At 42.1% G+C, this 21,109-nt stretch overlaps 1 protein-coding gene across 1 annotated transcript in view; it reads right to left on the reverse strand.

Moving 5' to 3' along the window:
* The window catches only part of ARID2 (AT-rich interaction domain 2), a 163,405-nt gene that overhangs the window by 60,808 nt on the left and 81,488 nt on the right, over positions 1–21,109 (reverse strand). Inside the window, exons 8-10 of the mRNA XM_075857031.1 lie at positions 13,264–13,514; positions 6,959–7,055; positions 6,651–6,860 (exon numbers count right to left, since the gene is read on the reverse strand). Of these exons, the coding sequence (XP_075713146.1) occupies positions 6,651–6,860; positions 6,959–7,055; positions 13,264–13,514 (558 nt within the window). The remainder of the gene's footprint in view (positions 1–6,650; positions 6,861–6,958; positions 7,056–13,263; positions 13,515–21,109) is intronic.

Consider the following 21,109-nt stretch of genomic DNA (forward strand, 5'->3'; position numbering starts at 1 on the left):
ACTCAATAGAAAGTCTATGAGCCTGTACTCCGATACATCGGCTTTCCGTAAAAAGCCGAACAGACACGAAGCGGCTTAGCGTTCACACGAGTGCTTCAGCTGCTTCGTTCTAGAGATTGGTGGGGGTCTCAGCGCTTGGACCCGCACCAATCCAAACATGTCACTATATAACACATATATATATATATATATATATAAATAAATTCAAATCACCCCCTGTCCTTAGATCAAAATTAAATCAAAAGTAAAGAAACCCATTAGGAATCCCTGCGTCTGAAAATGCTCAAACGATACGGCGATGCAAAAAAATGTTTGTTTTAGTACCTTTAAAAAAAAAAAATTGAATGTTTGAAAGAAAAACAAAAACTATATAAATTTGGTATTGCAGTGATCGTACTGACCCACAGAATAAAAGTAACGCATAATTTTCACCGTACAGTGTACACAGTAAAAACGAAACTCATAAGAAAATGGCGGAACTGCTGTTTTTTTTCCAATTCCACCCCATTCTGAATTTTCTCCCAGCTTCCCAGTACATCACACAATAATAAAGAGGTGCAGTCACTAGATTATAAATACCCTATAGCCTACATAATCTGATCGGCGCTGTAATGTAGATAACAGTGGTTTTTATTTTGAAAAACGATCAATTTTAAGCAAGTTATGAACAATTTTAGATTTATGCTAATTAGTTTCTTAACCCCTTAAGGACGCAGCCACTATTGGACCATATGACAGTCTCATTTTTTAAAACGGTCATGTGTCCCTTTATGTGGTAATAACTCTGGAATGCTTTTACCTATCCAAGCAATTCGGAGATTGTTTTCTCGTGACATATTGTACTTCATGTTAGTGAAAAAATTTGGTCGATAAATTCAATATTTATTTGTGAAAAACACCGACATTTAGAGAAAATTTGCAAAAATTAGCATTTTTCTAAATTCACATATATCTGCTTGTAAGACAGAGTTATACCACACAAAAGTTACTAGTTAACATTTCCCATATGTCTACTTTATGTTTGCATCATTTTTTGAACATCCTTTTATTTTTCTAGGACGTTACAAGGCTTATAAGTTTAGCAGCAATTTCTCATATTTTCAAGAAAATTTCAAAAGGCTATTTTTTAGGGAACAGTTCAGATCTGAAATGGCTTTGAGGGCCTTCTATATTAGGAATCCCCACAAATCACCCCATTTTAAAAACTGCACCCCTTAAAGTATTCAAATCAGCATTTAGAAAGTTTCTTAACCCTTTATGCGTGTCACAGGAATTAAAGCAATGTGGAAGGGAAATTTGAAATTTCACTTTTTTTGCAGAAATTCAATTTTAATCCATTTTTCCTGTAATACTGAAAGGACCAGTGTCACGGGAAATTTTTTTTTTACATCAATTTGACTTTAGTGTGTTATTAAACATTTTTTAATTTATTTGTGTGTTTGTGTTTTACTTTTTTTTATTTTTTCACTTTTTCTTCCCTATGGGGGCTGCCATTTTTTTTTCCATTTCTGTATGTGTCGATTAACGACACATACAGACATGGAATACGGCAGTCACAGTCCCATAGTGAATGCTAACGGTGCCCGTTCCATCCACTATGCTGTACGCCGTCTGTGTGGGAACGGCGCATGCGCCGCTCCCACACAGTCCAGGTTGAACTTTGCGACGTCCGGCGCCATTTTCCTGTGGACCGGAAGTCGCGGCCGGACAGTAAGATTACTACTTCCGGTCGCGGCTTCCGGACTTGTGCACTTGGAGCGGCGGTAGCAGACAGAGCGGACGGACCGGAGGGAGCGGCGGCGGCAGGAGCAGGTAAGTTATTTCTATGTGTGTTCGTGTTTCAGTGTGTTTACTACTGTATGTTAACCTACTACACTGTGTTAGCTCAAAAAATGGCGACACACCGTGTAGGAGGTTTGACCGTTCAATCCCCTCATTTCTCCCGGCACTAGCCAGGATAAAGGAGGGGGGGTTCTGAGAGCTCACTAGAGCGAGTGAGTTTTCTCAAATTTTGCAGCATAAAGCAATGTGGTTGCTTTACCACATGCAATGCTGAAATTTTGGGAATTGCTCCATCTAGTGACCAGCGCTGGGAAATATTATAAATGAGAATCTAATTTATAATATTTCCTGACTCGTGAAAAAAATAAAAAAATTAGAACAATGTCTAATCACCCATACACTAACTGTTTAACTAAAAAAAAATAAAAAATGTTTTTCTAGCGACACATTATCTTGAAGGTTTTTACAAGTGAAACACAACTGAATATTTATTGCCCTGATTCTGCAGTTCTTAGAAATTTCCCACATGTGGCTCTAGTGTGCTACGGGCCTGAAACAAAGGCCCCAGAAGCAAAGGAGCACCTAGTGGATTTTTCGGCCTTCCTTTTCTTAAATTATCTTTCAGGCACCATGTCAGGTTAGAAAAGATCTTTTGGTGCAGAAACCCCCCAAAAGCGACTCCATTTGGGAAACTACACCCCTAGAGGAATTCATCTAGGGGTGTAGGGATTATTTTGACCACAGGTATTTCATAGATTTCATTAGAATTGGGCAGTGAAAATGAAAAGTTACATTATTTTTCAATAAGATGTAGCTTTACCTCAGAATTTTAAATTTTTTCAACAAATAAATGAGGAAGAGCACCCCAACATTTGTAAAGCAACTTCTCCAGTGTACGGAAATACCCCATATGTGGTAATAAACCACTGTATGAATACACATCAGGGCCCAGAAGGGAAGGAACGCCATTTAGCTATTCGAGTACAGATTTTGCTGGATTGGTTTTTCTGCACCATGTCACATATGTAAAGCTCCTAAGGTACCAGTACAGAGGAAACCCCCCAAAAGTGACTCCATTTGAGAAACTACACCCCTAGAGGAATTCAACTAGTGGTGTAGTGAGCATTTTGACCCCCCAGGTGTTTCATAGATTTCATTAGAATTGTGCAGTAAATATTACAAATTAAATTTTTCTCCACTAAGATGTAGCTTTAGGTCAAAATGTTTCATTTTATCATCAAATAAAGGAGAAAAAGCAGCGTAACATTTGCAAAGCAACTTCTCCAGAGTACGGAAATACCCCATATGAGGTAATAAACCACTGTATGAATACACATCAGGGCTCAGAAGGAAGGAGCACCATTTGGCGAGCAGATTTTGCTGGATTGGTTTTTCTGCACCATGTCGCTTTTGCAAAGCCCCTTAGGTACCAGTACAGTGGAAAATCCCCAAAAGTGACTATTTGGCAAACTACACCCATTGAGGAATTCATCTATGGGGGTAGTGAGCATTTTGACCCCACAGGTGTCTCATAGATTTTATTACAAATGGGCAGTGAAAATGAAAAATTACATTATTTTCCAATAAGACGTAGTATTAGTTGAAAATGTATTATTTTCTCAACAAATAAAAGAGAATAAGCACCGTAACATTTGTAAAGCATTCTCTCCAGAGTAGGGAAATACCCCACACGTGGTCATAAACTGCTATTTAGACACACAGCAAGGCTCTAAAAGGGAAGGAGCGCCATTTAGTATTTGGAGTGAAGATTTTACAAGATTAGTTCTTTGACACCATGTTGCATTGAGCTATAGTACCAGTAAAGTGGTACCCCCGAAAAATCACCCCATTTTGGAAACTAGATCCCTCAAAGAATTTATCTAGGGGTGTAGTGAGCATTTTGACCGCACAAGTGTTTTGCAAAAATGAGTAAACAATAGATGTTGCAGATTGAAAATTGCGGTTTTCCACAGATATGCCATTTCAGTGCCCAATGTGTTGTGCCCAGCTTGTACAACCGTAGAAACACACCCCATAAATTGTTAAGCGGGTTCTCCAGAATACAGTAATACCCCATATGTGGTCATAAATTGTGGTTTGGGTACACTGCCAGGCTCAGTTGGACCACCATTTGGCTTTTGAAGAACAGATTTTGCTTGGTGTTTTACTGGTATTTTCAGCTTATAATGTGGGGGCATATGTAAGCTGGGCGGAGTACATCAGGGTATATGTAAGCTGGGCGGAGTACATCAGGGTATACGTAAACTGTGCGGAGTACATCAGGGTATATATGTAAGCTGGGCGGAGTACATCAGAGTATATGTAAGCTGGGCAGAGTGCATCAGGGCATATGTAAACTGGGCAGAGTGCATCAGGGTAGATGTAAGCTGGGTGGAGTACATCAGGATATATGTAAGCTGTGAGGAGTACATCAGGGTATATGTAAGCTGTGCGGAGTACATCAGGGTATATGTAATCTGTGCGGAGTACATCAGGGTATATGTAATATGTGAGGAGTACATCAGGGTATATGTAAGCTGGGCGGAGTACATCAGGGTATATGTAAGCTGTGCGGAGTACATCAGGGTATATGTTAGCTGTGCGGAGTACATCAGGGTATATGTAAGCTGGGCGCAGTACATCCGGGTATATGTAAGCTGGGCGGAGTACATCATGGCATATGTAAACTGGGCGAAGTGCAACAGGTCATAATAGGATGATGTAATAATGGGGTGAATGATTAATCCATGGATTGGTGTGGTCTGCTTTGAACCAATCCTTTATGCACAGGCCGGGTTTATTGGGTATTGTACAAAATATCTGCGCTCCAGTGTTGCCTAATCTTTGACTTCTTCACTAGCCCTATAAGCAGCCCAAGGCCCTAAAGTGTCCTCTTCTCCACTGCATCTACGGGGTCCACCTGTGGGGTCCAGGCAAATGACAATGTGGGGTATTTAGTGAAATTCTACTGGACCTAAAAATTAGTCTGGGCCGTCACTTAGCATCATTTTGCATCATTGCGTTTTGAGAGTCATAACGTGTTATTTTTCCGTTAGGGCGTGTGTGAGGGCGCGTTTTTTGTGGAACGAGCTGTAATTTTTATAGGTTGCATTTTGGGGTAAATGCAATATTTTTTTTTATCACTATTTATTCACTTTTTTGGCAGACGAGGAAACCAAAAAACAGCAATTCTAGCACGTTTTTTTTTTTTTCTTTTACAGTGTTCACCGTGCAGTATAAACAACATGTTAACTTTATTCTGCGGGGCGATACGATTACAGCGACACCAAATTTATACCGTTTTTTTACGTTTCACTACGTTCCCACAATAAAAATACTCTTTTCTAAAAAAATTATGTTTTAGTGTCGCCATTTTCTGACAGCCATAATTCTTTTATTTTTAGTTGATCTCGCTGCAGGATGGCTTGTTTTATGCGTGACCAACTGTCGTTTCCATTGGTACCATTTTGCGTTACTTGCAACTTTTTGATCACTTTTTATGACATTTTTTTTTAGACACTATGACCAAAAAATAAAATGTCGTTTTTTATTAAAAATGTTTATGGTTTTCACCGTGCGGTAAAAATAATGTGAAATTTTTATAAATCAGTCTGTTCCGAACGCGGAGATACCTATTATGTATAGTTTTTTTTCATGTTTTCATTTTTTTTCTAATAAAGGAGTTGATCAGGGAAACAGGGCGATTATTGTTTTTATTGGTTAAAACGTATTTATTTTTCTTAAACATTTTTTTTTTTACTTTTTTCACTTTTTCTTTTACACTGACTTGGGGACTTGAAGATCTGATCTTCTGATCACCGGTACAATACACTGTACTACTTATGTATTGCAGTGTATTGTAACGGTCATTCATCAACTGACAGTTAGCCTATTAGGTCCTGCCTCGGGCCAACATCGCCACCCGCGATCCATCCCTCTGTCAACCACTTCAATGCAGTGGATGTCATTGGACAGCCGCATTGAAGGTGTTAAATGGCTGCGATCAGTGGTAACAGCCATCGCAGCGGGATGTCAGCTGTGTATGACAGCTGCTGAAGATAAAGCGTGCAAAGCTCCTGTGCTCGCTTTATCTACAGGGCGTGACTGTACGCCCGTGTGCGGGAACGCACTTTGTATCTGGACGTACAGTCACGCTCAAAAGCGGGAAGGGGTAAGGGGTTAATAGACAAATGGGTGTTTTTTTTAACTTTTTAATGTGGGAGTATGTGATACAGCTAAAAATGGAGAGAAGTGTATGACGCCGATTCGTCCGCATCATACACTTCCTTCTACAACGCCCAGTTGGTAAAAAACGCCCCGTTGTCTATTAAGAAACTAACTAGCATAAATCTAAAATTGTTCATAACGTGCTCAAAATTGATCGTTTTTCAAAATAAAAAACACTGTTATCTACATTACAGCACCTATCAGATTATGTAGAGAATAGGGCATTAATAATCTGGTGACAGAGCCGCTTTAAATAGTACCATTAGAAAGTACAGTTTGTTCCATAAAACTTAAGCCCTCATAATGGCTGTGTCAACGAAAAATAAGTTCTGACTTTTTGAAGACGGGGAGGAAAAAACCAAAGCATAAAAATTACAATTAATCTGGTCCTGAAAGGGTAAAGTGATTGTGTCATGCGGTGGGACCCACATCCCTCAGACATTTGTACCATATCCTATGGATACGCCATAGACGTCCTTCACGACATAGCCCCCTAAAGACACATTTTTTTCTATGAGCAAAAAAGCACCAGCTTGGATCTAGTCAAACACAACCTGTAACTTGCATAAATACAATGCTAAAACAGAACACCACACTAGAATGCTATAAATCAATGAAATATTTATCTAGATAATTGTTACCTATGCTTCGCTCGACATTTGCTATCTTCACACAGGCCACTTCTCCCAGTTCTGTAAGCATATAGAGCACTTCAAGTGTCGAGATTACAAGTAGCACATCCGGTAGAGTAAGATGACATATTATTTCTTTGTAGCTGTCCTGATCCACATATTCACAAATCAGAACTCCATTATCTTCAGCCTTACACAAGTTACCTAAAATTTCCATGCCTGGTAGAACAAAAAAAAAAAAAAAAAAAGTTTTTTTTTTTTTTATATATTCATAAAGTCTAAACAATAGGCTTATATAAATAAAGGAAAAGGTTTACCTCTCATTTTTAAGAACCTATCCCGTGACATTAAGCATTTTGTAATCGTGTGGAACATTAGGTGAGTGGTTTTAAAATCAACAGGATCTAATTGAAGCTGTGGTGGAAAGACACAAAAAAGTGTTGTGTTAATACATTCTCAATAGGAATTTGATTTATAGAAACATCAAGTACACAGTAGCAAATATCAAATTGTACGAAGATATTCATGGGCACTCAGTGGATTGTGAGGACAAAGCCAACTTACGACAAGTGGAGCGGACACTCCAGTAAACAATATTGACACAGTAATGATTTTGCACTCAAGATAGACCAGTTTCTAGGAATGTGTAACCCCATTCCCGCTATTGCACCAACATCCGCACTTTCCCCTCTCCTGTAGTCTACTATATATGTCAGGCATGTATTGCTATGCACAAGGCCAGAAATTGTTCTCTTGGAAATACACTTCTGCTGTGTTACTAGTGGCAGGTATAAAAGTGCAGTCACTCGTCAGATTTTGTTGCAGAAATTTCTGCAACTGAAAATTAGTTCAATACATCTGAATGAAACTTGCAGAAATGCTGCAAAAACAACCCTATTCAGATGAATGGAGTCGATTTTCAGGCGCAGATATTTCTGCAATAAAATCTGCCCCATGTGTCGATTTTGCATGACTTTTTTAAAGCCAAAACCAGGTATGGAAGGCCTCATAGGTCTATCCCCCTGGGTCCAATTCTGGTTTTGGCATAAAAAAAAAAATGAATGCAAAATCTGCACTGTGTGAACAAGGTGGATTCCCACACGTCTTTACTGCGTTTTCCACTAGGTTTTTTTTTTTATTGCTACCAGATGTTACATTAAAAGCTATAATAAAATATAAAAAGCACTAAATGCCACTGAGTTTTGATTTGTGGCACTTTTGAGGCAATGCTCTGGCATGGCGAAAAAGAATAAAAAAAAAATGTATGTAACATGTCAATAGCGCCAACGTTTTTAGAATAGTTTTTTTGATGCAGTTTAAATTACCAGAAAAAAAAACAATCTGTGTGTGAAAAAGGCTTTACTGATAGTTCAGGTCCCAGTGGAAAAAAGGTCCGCGTTCCCAACATGAATAAAATCCTAAAACGGTTTTAAGGCTTAGGGCCCGTTCACATTCATCAGTTGTCCCTGTCAGTTTCCCTCAAACAGGTTGCAGAAAATCCAGGGGGAAACAGATTCCATTGGTTTCTATGGGCTCTGTTGTGGCACATGGGACATAAGTTGTGGCGCTGGAGCTGTGCAGGAGACAGATCCAAAAGCGTTACTGGCAGCGTCGTGACCGGCTCCCTGGGAGGTCCAATGTCCTATCCTATTTTAATGCACTGTTCGCCAGATGAAAGCCAAGTGCTTTATGCCGGAAGGTCGATGCAGCAGCATTACATACAGGGGCACTGAGGCATTATCTACAAATGAAATTCATCCTTTTTTAAAACGGACAATGAAAAAAATGGGTTACAATCAGCCATCCTAAACGGTAACACGGAACGTATGCAAAACGGGCATCTAAAACAGACCACGATAGCAGTTTTTAATGGCCGACACCCAGACCTCTCGTGAATGGAAACCGCAATCCCGACATGGTGTGGGTGGGTAGGAGATGTGGGGTGAGATTGGGTAGCTGTAAAAGGTGCCAAAAACTAGCTCTTCCCTTAAATTAGGGCTAGCGTTTGGCGTCTTTGCAGGTTCACGAGGCTGCTTCAAAGATCTGATGTGAGTGGACAGAAGCGGCCTTCTGGGCTCACCCACTCGTTGCTGGCCTCGGCACTGCACTGAATATGACACGTGACATTACAATGTGTGTGTCAGAATTCAGTGTAGCGCCGAGGCCGGAGCAGAGAAGGAGAGCCCAAACATGCCAGGATCACACCAGGAATAGTTTTTTTGACGGAGGCATAAATGCAATCTGCAGCACTTTTGCTTCCGTGAAAAAAAAACAAAAAAAGGAAAATCTAGCGAACGGAGGCAAATGGAAAGCATCTGAAACAAAAGAATTACTATTGATTTCAACGGTAATTCTTTTGCTTTAGATGCATTCCGTTTGCCTCCTTTCGCAAGATTTTTTTCACGAAAGCAAAAAAAAGTGCTGCCGATTGAATTTATGCTTCCGTCAAAAAAACGGAAACCTAGCGAATGGAGACAATCGGAATGCATCTGAAACAAGAATTAACCATTGAAAACAATGGTAATTCTAACGGAAGCGATGCTTTCCGTTTGGCCTATCGTTCATCTATGATGGAAGAGAGCTAAACGGAGCTTAAGGGTAGAATAGAAGGAGTCTTAGGAGGGGGAGCAAGTAGAATTGTTATACATGGAACCAGGGCTGCCATCAGGAATTTCTGGGCCCCATACTGCCAATGAGTCTGGGCCCCCGCCCCCCTCATTATTAGGAGGGGGTGTGAAATGTAAAGGGGCGGGAGGTAGGGCACATTAAAAAGAAAACTCTTTGGAGGAGCAGGGCAGAGACAGGAGGTGGGTGTCGGAGGGCAAAGGGGAGAAACTAAGTGCCAGGGCTGGGAGAACTGAAGGTAGCAGTGGTAGCCAGGGGGGAGACGCAACCTCACAGGGGCTCTGTGGAGTGACAAGGAAGAGACAAGAGACAGCGGCTCTGTGGGGGGCAAAAAGGGAAAGTGAGTGTGTGTGTGTGTGTGTGTGTGTGTGTGTGTGTATGTAGAATCTGTCAGGGTGTAGGAGGGCAATATAAACAAAAATCATTGCACTGAAGCCCTATACACAGCAGAGTCACTCACCAAAATGTAGTCCCTAAGATCTCCCACCGCCACGGGCATGTCTGGATGATGCTTTTGCATTCTCTTCACACGCTGCACACACGTTATCTGTGTGTAGCGCTATCTACAGGGGGCTGTGTGTGGCGCTATCTGCAGGGGTGGGTGAGGCGCTATCTACAGGGGGGGTGTGTGGCGCTATCTACAGGGTGGGTGTGGCGCTATCTACATGGGATTGTGTGGCGCTATCTACATGGGATTGTGTGGTGCTATCTACAGGGGGCAGTGTGTGACACTATCTACAGGAGAGTGTGTGTGTGGCGCTATCTACAGGGGGTATGTTCGGCGCTAACTACAGGGGAGTGTGTGGCACTCTCTACAGGGGATTCCAGTCCAGGAGGAGACCCTGACCTCACTGTCCATATATGGACAGTGACCTCAGGGGCTACCTCTAGGAGAGGAATCCCCGACCAGAGTGTCGGCAACTCTCTGGCCGGGGATTCCGCTCCTGGATGGGTGAATGGCAGAGCAGGAAGCTGATACTTTCCTGCTCTGCCATAGTATTCAATTGTATCTGCATCCTGTGGACGCAAATACAATTGAATATGGCATTGGCTGAGACACGTCTGGGACAGTAATTTGCCGGGACTGCCTCCTTAGATTCAGGACAGTCCCTGCAAATTCAGGACTGTTGCTAACTATGCCTCCGGTATAAGCTTTCTCCCCCTACCCAGGTATACTCTCTCCTTCCTCTACCCCTCCCCATGTATAATTTCTCCCCTCCCTTCAGATATCATCATCACTTTTCACCCAATTATTACCCCCCCCCATTGTATAATGCCTCCTCCAGTGGAGGGATGTCACGATACCAGAATTTGGACTTCGGTACCGATGCTTTGTGTAGTATTGCGATTTCGATAAAGCGATACTTTGCCAACAGTAATAAAAAAAAAAAAACAGTTCTTCCATTTCTTATGTGAGGCGCGAGGTGTGATGGTAAATTTAACCTCCATGTGCCTCACATTAATAGTAATTAACCCCATCATGTTCCTCAATTATAAAGGGTTAATGTGTAAGGTACATGATGGGGTTAATTACTATTAATGTGAGGCACATGGAGGTTCAAAATTCATAATACCTCGTGCCTCACATTAATAAGTGAAAGAAGTTTTTATTTTATTTTTTGCAACGTACACATCATAAATGATGCAAAAAAATTGTTGTGCAGGTTATTACGGCCGCGCCAATACCAATTATGTGCATGTTTTATGTATTGAGACTTATTTTAATGTGTTTTGTAAAAAAAGTGTATGTGTATTTTTTTTTAATTTAACATTACTTTAAGTTTTTACTTTCTTTTTGAAACTTTAATGTACTGGTATATATCTATATACGGATAGTACACAGGCAGTTGTTAGGACAGACCTGAGTATGCCCTAACAGGAAATATGGTAAGACAGCCCTGGGGTCCTTCATTGGACATTGGGCTGTCTGCCCATATATGGTATGTCCCTCAATCGCGTCACAGGGATTCCTGTGACGTGATCCAAGGGGCATCCCCCCCTTCTTATTTTCCCCTGAATGCTGCAGTCAGCTTTGATCGCAGCATTCAGGGGAATAGCGACAGAGATGAGAGGTTTCTTTGATCTCTGCCTTTATAGAGTGGGACTGCGGCTGTGTAATACAACCATTGCCCCGCACGCGGTCAGCACGAGGTGATGCGGGCGGCGCTGCACTAATGAGCGGCGGTTCAGGCACTGAAGACAGAACATGCGGGGGTGTTTTGTAGTGCGCCCGCCATGTTCTGTTTTCAGTGCCGCCGCTCATTAGTGCAGCGCTGGCCGCATCACATAATCCTGGCGGCGCGCACATGTCAGGACTCCGGAGCAGGGCCGTGACTGTGTTACACAGCCGCAGCTCCGCTCTCATACATTCATGTATTACAATATTGAGCTGTGCGGCCGCACAGCTTAGTATCGAAATACATGAAATAACGGTATCGAACCGTTTGGGGGTGCACGGTATCGAAACCGTATCGAAGTTTTGATGCATCGTGCATCCCTACTCAAGTGCCATCCGCCCTCCATTATTATCTCCTTCCCACTCTAGCATCATTTCCCTCCCTACCCAATGCCATCTCCCTGCCCCATTATCATCGCCCTGCCCCATTATCATCGCCCTGCCCCATTATCATCGCCCTGCCCCCATTATCATCTCCCTGCCCCCATTATCATCTCCCTGCCCCCATTATCATCTCCCTGCCCCCATTATCATCTCCCTGCCCCCATTATCATCTCCCTGCCCCCATTATCATCTCCCTGCCCCCATTATCATCTCCCTGCCCCCATTATCATCTCCCTGCCCCCATTATCATCTCCCTGCCCCCATTATCATCTCCCTGCCCCATTATCATCGCCCTGCCCCCATTATCATCTCCCTGCCCCATTATCATCTCCCTGCCCCCATTATCATCTCCTTGCCCCATTATCATCGCCCTGCCCCCATTATCATCGCCCTGCCCCCATTATCATCTCCCTGCCCCCATTATCATCTCCCTGCCCCCATTATCATCTCCCTGCCCCCATTATCATCTCCCTGCCCCCATTATCATCTCCCTGCCCCCATTATCATCTCCCTGCCCCCATTATCATCTCCCTGCCCCCATTATCATCTCCCTGCCCCCATTATCATCTCCCTGCCCCCATTATCATCTAACTCTACCCCCTCCCCATAGAAAGCAAAACTCTTCCCCACGTCTGTATTGGTTTACACTGCAGCATAGGATTGTATCACTATCAGCTCCACGACGGCTCTTTTCTCCTGTCCTGTGTAAAGAGAGGGAGAAGACAGGTTTATTGCACATGTTACACAGGACGGGAGATAAGAGCCGTAGAGCTGATACAATCCTATGCTGCAGCGTTAACATAATACAGAGGTGGGGAAGATATTTACTTTCTATGGGGGCAGGAGGAGATTTTTTCAGGAGGCTCCGGGCAGCAGCAGCCGGACACAGACATAACTTAGTACTCACTGTGTCTGAAGAAGAAGACGACGACTGCTGCTGCTGCTGCTGGACGTATCCTCCGAGGCTGAGCTCATAACTCCCGCTGCTGTGATGTCTCCTCCCCGCACGCTGTCACGCTGTTGTGGAGGAGGAGGGGCGGGCACATCTCACTCTCCAGCGGGCCCTTACGATTTTATTCTGATGTAATGAACGGGCCCCTGCTTCGTGATGGGACCTGTTCCTTTCACCGGAATGAAATCGTAAGAGTCACACTGCCGTGAGTATATTAATTCCAGCGGCAGAGTGCGGACCCCTTTTTTTAAAATTTATGCCCGGGCCCCTCACTGCAGTACCCCCAGTCCCCCCCTGATGGCGGCCCTGCATGGAACCTTTAAGAGGATTGGTGGTTATGGATAGAAAAGTCTAAACCATATTTCTAATGGATTAAAAAAACTGAAAAGATTATAAAAGTTTGGAGAAACATGGGTATATAAAATCATCAAGAAGTAAGAAATGCAAAACGACATATATATCTGCTACATATGCACACATCTTACCTCTGCTGCTATATTCCCCAATGTATCAAGTCCCAGTTGTCGGAGAGAAATAAAGTGACTATGAGCAGACAGTAACAAGAAGCGTAGACAAGTCCGATTAGCTGCCAGAAGCTTAACATTGCTCTCTTCAAAGGAAAGATTGCGTAAAATTACTGCTATCTGGAGAACACGCTGTCCTTCAATATCATTAATGCCCAGCTTTCTAGGAGGGTGAAATAATGAGTCCCATAAGGACCCCGTAGAAGAACCTTCTGCAAAAAAAGAAATAAATAAAAGAAAAGAAATTTACTTTTGTGGTATTAACAAAAAACCCTCAACACACAAAACAAAAAAAACATGAAATGTTCCAAATGCAGTAATTTTTTATTACCAAAATGAACCATGTACGATGGCATACTGTCGACTGCGCTATTGATTCCGTCAAAACAACGGAACCCTGTCACAACGATGACAAACTGAAACCTTTAGCAACGTGTCCGTCACCATTGAGATCAATAGTGATGCAAACGGAAGCTAAAATCTCAGTTTGCCTTTCAGTTGAGAGGTTAACCCGACGGAACCCCTCAACGGAAGGGAAATGTTGATGTGAACAGGCCCTAAGCTTAATCTGTCAGCTGGACTGACTACTCTGCAGACAGCTGTTTGTGTACCTCTCACATACACATCTAACCCAAATACAGATAAAATATACTTAGATTTGCTCGGTATTAGACTTTGTTCACACCGTGCAGATTTGGTTGCAGATTTTGCAAGTATTTTTAAAACCAAAACCAGGAACAGAACCTAAACAGAAGAAATATATAAAAGGAAGGCTTTATAGGTCTGTTCTCCGGGATACAATTCTTGTTTAATTCCAGTTGATTAACTGATTCGGAACACAATCGGCCGATTGTATGTATAGTGGATACTTAGAAGCTGCGGCACTAATTCTAAATCATATTTGGAAGAAAACTATATTAGAAAAAGGATTAGTATTGCACAACACACATATAAATATATATATATATATATATATGAAGAAAACAAACAAAAAAAACATCAAAATGACCCATAGGTAATCCATGTGGCTCTGTATTGCATTCTCAAAGAGAATACCTCCATAATACATTATTATTTTTTTTTTCTCTCCTAGGTTTGCAATGATTCTGTGAATAAAGTTTGGGCCCATGTCAGAATATAGTCATCATATTCAGGAGGCATGTAATACAGATTCTGAATAGAGCCATGTGCATGAGTCCTTTGGCCCCATGCACACGACCGTGAACGTAATAATGTTCATTCACCCGCATTAAAAAGTATGGGGGCCTAACCCCGCATTTTATTAGCAATTAGATTGTTCTGTAGGAATAAAAAGTACTCAAACCAATTCGTAAATTTTAAAACAAAAACATCAAGATAACATCTTCCCTGCACAGGGGTAGCGAAGATCCAGATTATGTACCCCAGCAGTATTAAAAAGAAAGAAAAAAATGACAGAAGTATTTAAATATTACCATATTTCATCAAACAGAGCTCCTTATCTTATCTAGAACTAAAAACTCTGACCTGCCAGACGCAGCGATTACGGGAGCCCATTCAGCCAGCAGGACGAAACGAGAGAACGGACCAAATATTGGAATATAGATATCTAGTTGAGACGCAATAAAAGAACATTGGGAGGTGCACCCACTAGCTTAATTTTAGCAGGGCTAAAAATGAATACCGTAGTAGACTACGGAATTCATTCCGTCAAAACGACGGAACCCTTGCACAACTGAGACAAACTGAAAACCCTTTGCACCGGATCCGTCACTATTAAAATCAATGGTGATGCAAACGGAAACCTATGGTTTGCGTTTGTTTCAGTCAGGGCTCCGTTCTGACAGAACGGAGCCCTGTGACGCAGATGTGAACGAAGCCTTAGCGTGAGAAAAGGATATAGTTGATTACTGCTGCATTGAGCTCAAAAGTCCTCCAGACTTTTAGGTAGATAGCCCTAGTAACAGGTTTTCTGCTCACAAGGAGTCTCTTTATGACCGCATTAGATAGGCCTCTGGCAGCATGGCTTCTGAAGAATTTTAAATGCCAGACTGAGTTGATGGGGATCTGAATGGTGTATAGGCCCCTGGTGGAGAAGGTCCAGAGACAATGGGAAATGCAGAGGACCCCTCGGTTATGTGTCATAAACAACCTAAACTAACGGCATTTTGGCCAATGAGAGGCCACTAGTATCAGCGTGACATCGTCAGAGTTGAACTTCTGATGAATTCTCGGAAGAGGAATTGGAGGGAATGCATATGCCAGTCGATAATCCCAATGATGAGCTAGAGCCTCTAATCTTATAGAAGAATCCCTTGGATTGACTGAATAGAAGAGCGGTACTTTGTGGTTGGTCTGGGAAGCAAATAGGTCTATTTCTAGTAGACCCCACTCCTGTATGATGAGCTGAAAAGCCTAATCTGATGGGATCCATTCTTTTGGATCCAGGTCTTGCCAGCTGAAATAGTCTGCCTGGATGTTGCTTGAACATTTTATATGAACATGTGAAAGAGGTGGTTATTTTTTCTCCAGGAAAATATTTTCTATTAGGTGTTGTAATTTTTTTGTATCGTTTTCCGCCTTGGTGGCGACGATGAGCTACTTTAGTCATGTGGTCTGAGTAGATCCGGACATTTGTATTTGTTATAAGGAATCCTGCAGCCTTCAGGGCCTCCCAAACTGTTGTGAGTTCTCTGTAATTGGAGGATTCCTGGGATATTTGCCGAGACCAAACTCCCTGAAAAGAATGGTGACTTATGCAGGCTTCCCAGCCTCCTTTGCTGGCATCTGTAATAAGAGTGAATAGGTGTCTGTATCCATAGGGTTCCCTTCAGATTTCTTGGTGACAGCCACCAATTTAGGGATGATTTCACCAGAGAGGATAGAAATCATTTCTTCTCTAGGGATAAGAGATATTTTTTGCCCCAGTTGGATAATATTAGGATCTGCAATGTAAGTGAATGGGCCTGGCTCCACGAAAATCTCTTTGATACATGACATCATGGAGCCCAAGACAGACATAGCTTTCGTTATTGATACCAACTTTAGTTTTTTTTCAACATTAATTTTTTATTGTAATTTTCAAGTAAACAACATATGTTACATAGATAAAGTGCATCGTATACAAGTATACATCAATGCTTTAAAGTAGTCCATCTTGCACGCATAACTTTTAACAGAGAACCAGAAACAATGGGAGGATCAGGGGGGGGAAGGTTAGGAGGGGAGGGAAATTGCTGAAATCTGTGTTATCTCTACATCCACTTTATGATATATTATCCAGGGATTCCAAAAGGCCATATAAGAAGCATATCTATGTTGTCTTAGGTAAAAAATGCGTTCATATATACAATGCGTTGACACTCTGGCTACCACCTCCTCTCGAGTGGGTGATATTGGAGACTTCCAGGCCTTAGCCATCAGTAACTTCGCTGTGAGCAAGACATGGCACACTAAGCGTCGGTAAATCGGCGGGAACTTTTCTATCTCTAAGGATAGTAATGCTAACCCTGGTTCCTGAACAACAGGAATCTTCAAGACCTCTGAGAGTAATTTAAAAATATCGGCCCAAAAGGTCACCAGGTGGGGACATCCCCAAAATATGTGATATAGCGAGCCCTCTTTGCCACAATTACGCCAACATAGTTTAGAGGAGTGAGGATATATCCTCGCCAGTTTGGTCGGAGTGTAGTACCAACGTAACAGGACCTTATGGAAGACTTCCAAAAGGTTCATACATACTGAGGACTTCAAAGTCCATTTAATCGCTGCTTCCCATTGTACTATAGAGAAAGATTTCCCCATGTCCCTCTCCCAGTTCAAGAAGTTTGCTCGCCTAGAAGTCTCCACATCCCCATTCATTGCATCATATATTCTAGCCGTAAGGTTGCTGCCACCCCAGCCAGATCCAGACATAAGTGCTACCGTTGATTTGGAAGCTTGAAGCCCGGTCAAAGGCGAGGACGTCAGATAAGATTTAATCAGAGTATATTTCTAGATATCTCTATCTGAGATTCCAAACGGTTTCTGAATGTTGATAAAGGACTTAATCTCTTTCCCCAAAAATAGATCAGAAACGTACTGGATGCCGTTCCCCGGCCAGTGTTTGATTCCTAGGTTGGGAATTAATGTTTCAAGCACCCCCACCGGTATCTGAGTCGTGCCTCTTCCCGGAATCTCCGCGTGTTGCGCTATGAAATGAAGCAAACATTGTATTGCAACTTTAATTGTAGGGATATTAGGAAGGGGAAGGTCAGGCCTCAAGGCATAGGCCATCAGTACTGTGGACAACGGAGGGCCCCCTATCAAGTGTTGTTCAATCGCTGGCCAGCTAACTCCAGAAGAGAAAGTAAACCACTTTTCAGATTGTTTAACTACAAATGTTCTATGATAAGCTAAGAGATTAGGTACTCCCAGCCCTCTATGTTTCCGCTTTAACAAGAGGGATGCTGCTATCCGAGGCCTCCTACCTCCCCACAAAAAGTTCCGAAGCTGCTTCTGGAACCTAGAGATCCATATTTGTGGTATAGGGATTGGCAGGGTGCGTAAGTAGTATAGTATTTTGGGTAATATGAACATCTTATAGCACACGTTGCGACCTAACCATGAAGGCTCATGTAAAGCAATTTGATCCAATTCCTTCTGTAAGGACGTTAGAAGAGGATCAAAATTTATTTTTGGAAGTTGCGACAAGGGATAGCTGATTTGAATTCCCAGATAAGGAATTGAAAAGCTTTCCCATTGATATGGGAACTCGGTTATTATAGATTGTTTCAGGGACGGGGGAGATAAAGATCCCAAGAATTTGAGATTTAGATGCATTCACTTTGTAATAAGATACTAAACCAAATTTAGAGATAACTTGAGAAATTTCTCTTTAGGGAGGATAAAGGGTCAGTAATGGTCAAAATTATATCATCCGCGAATAAACCAATTTTATGTTGCCGAAACCCTACTGGGACTCCCCGAATCCGCAAGTTACATCTTATAGATTCTGCTAGAGGTTCCATAACTAGTGTAAACAGTAAGGGGGACAGCGGGCACCCCTGCCTTGTACCATTAGAAATATTAAATGGGGTAGACAAGAAACCATTTGAGAGAACTTTAGCAGTAGGTAGAGTATATAGTGCTTGAATAGCCTTAAATATGTTCCCTTCGAATCCAAATTTCCTCAAAGTCGAAAATGCGAACTCCCAGTGTATTCTATCGAACGCCTTCTCTGCATCCAGGGTGAGGAGGAGAGAAGGCGCTCGAGATTGATTTATTTTAGTTATAAGGTCAATTACCCTTCTAGTTCCATCCGGAGCCTGCCTTCCCTTCGTGAATCCCACCTGATCGGAATGTACTAATGTGGGTAGAATATCAATCAAGCGAGTGGCTATAAGTTTAGCGTATAATTTAGTATCACAGTTAAGGAGGGAAATGGGTCTGAAATTGGCCGGGGTTGTAGGGGATTTCCCAGGTTTAGGGATCGTCACTATCGTGGCTTCCAGCATTTCTTGAGGCATATTTCCTTCTGACATTGCCTTATTAAAGACTGCAGTTAGATGGGGGGCGAGAATGGTATTAAAGGTTCTGTAATATTCGTTGGAAAACCCATCCGGACCAGGGGATTTGTTGGTTTTAGATAAATTAATAATTTTAGACACCTCTAAAAGCGATACCGGGGCGTTTAAACTGGATAATTGATCCGGAGATATAGAAGGCAACCGAACCGATTCCAAAAAGGTTTGGATATCTTCATCTAAAGGTTGTGGAGTTTGGGGGTCAGACTTCAGGTTGTATAGTTTAGAATAATAGGAGCTAAATTGATCTGCTATAGTTTGTGGGTTAGAGATCCTAGACCCATCTGCTGGGTCAACTAAGTGAGTAATTTTAGTTTTTTGCTGGCGTTGTCTCATTTTATTCGCCATCAGTTTACTGGATTTATTATACGACGTATAGTAGCTTAATCTTAAGGCAGCAATCTTTTTATCAAATTTGTCTATAAGGAGGGCCTGCAACTTCCTTCTAAGGGTCAGGAGTTTGTTATGCAGTGCTGCAGATGGATTTAGTTGGAGTTCCTGTTCCACAGAACGTATATCAGACAGTAAGGAAGTCAGTGCCGCCATTTTCGATCTTTTATATTGCGCCCCTTGCTGCATCAAGAACCCCCTCATAACCGCCTTATGTGCATTCCATAGAGTGAATGGGCTTAGGTCCGGAGAACCATTCAAAAGAAAATACTCTTGTAATTGAGGAGATTTTTTCCTTATATTTGGGAAGACTAATAAGAAAATTATTGATTCGCCATGAGGATCTTGGGGAGGGGGCCGGCCCTAAAGAAAGAAGGAGATAAGAGGGAGCGTGATCCGACCAAGTTATCTGACCTATCTCGGAAGCTTTAATCCCTGATATAGAATTCCTATCCACCAAGAAAAGGTCTATTCTAGAAAATGATCGGTGTCTTGTGGACTAAAAAGTAAATTCTCTAGAAGAGGAATTCATACATCTAAATGTGTCATATAAATCTTCCTTGAGTAACCATGGGGTCAGAGTCTGGGGAGATCTTTTCCCCTGTTTAGTAGAGTCCCATTTAGCGTCTGGGATTATATTGAAATCCCCACATACTATAAGCTTTCCTTGCATAATTTTGCGAATTTTGCGCATAGTCTTGTTGAGGAAACGTATTTGCGACGTATTGGGAGCATAAATATTAGCAATAGTGATGGGACAGTTGTTAAGCAGACCTACCAGTATCAAAAATCTCCCCAGCTCATCATTAATGGAAGACTGCAATTGAAAGGATACGGTGTCCTTAAAGCCTATCATCACTCCTGCTCTTTTCTTATCAGCATTAGAGAGGTAAATTAGTGGAAATTTTGGATGAGTAAATTTGGGACATTGGTCTTTGGCAAAATGTGTCTCTTGTAGACAGATTATATCAGAGTTGGAAGCCAAAGCATCCTTCCACACCGAAGCCCTCTTAAAGGGTGAATTTAGTCCCCTGGTGTTCAGAGATACAAATTTAACCGCCATAGATAATACATGTAAAGTGCTTCATATGAATTAGAACCCATATTCGAGCTAGGATAGGCTTAGAACTTAACATGCCTGGTATATATGACAATAATCGTATAACAGCAATTTTAAGAGAGGAAGACAGGGAAGGAAGGTAAAAACTTTGAAACTTTAGCAAGGATATCATCACGTAGTGAGAAAGTAACTCCGCCAGATTTCCGGCTGAGAGTCACCAAAGACAAGTGGGGAAAGAGTCTACTTGGACACCATCACGACCTCCATTTAGCAGCCAATACCCAAGGACGTTTAAGGACGGGATTTCCCAATCCACTCCGGTGAGAGTCTCGAGGGGGACCTTCTAGCGGGAACTGTATCGGGTAAAACAGGTGTCAGTCCCCATTTCTGAAGCAGGGCCGATCCTTCCTCTATATCCGCCATAGTATGCAGAACTCCATTCCTATACACCAGTAATTTGGTAGGAAAACCCCATCTGTATCCCACGTCGTTCTTCCTTAGCGCCAGTGTAAGGGGCAGAAATTTCCTCCTAGTTTGCAGGGTTGTTTGGGAGAGATCCGCATAGATGTGTACCTTATCATAAGGTACCGGTAGAGCCGGTAATCTTCGTGCAGCAGACATGAGGGAATCCTTGGTATTATAAAAGTGAATCCTTGCTATCACATCTCGTGGCAGATCCGCAGAAATAGATTTAGGTTTAGGGAGCCTATGGGCTCTATCTATGATAAGATCTGCAAGTTTGGAATTAGGCAATATTTCCTTAATAAGTTGCTGTAAGTAAGCGGTGAGGTTGGAAGGACTCTGGAATTCCTCT

Source organism: Rhinoderma darwinii, chromosome 3 (assembly GCF_050947455.1).
Source record: "Rhinoderma darwinii isolate aRhiDar2 chromosome 3, aRhiDar2.hap1, whole genome shotgun sequence".
Classification (NCBI taxonomy): Eukaryota; Metazoa; Chordata; class Amphibia; order Anura; family Rhinodermatidae; genus Rhinoderma; species Rhinoderma darwinii.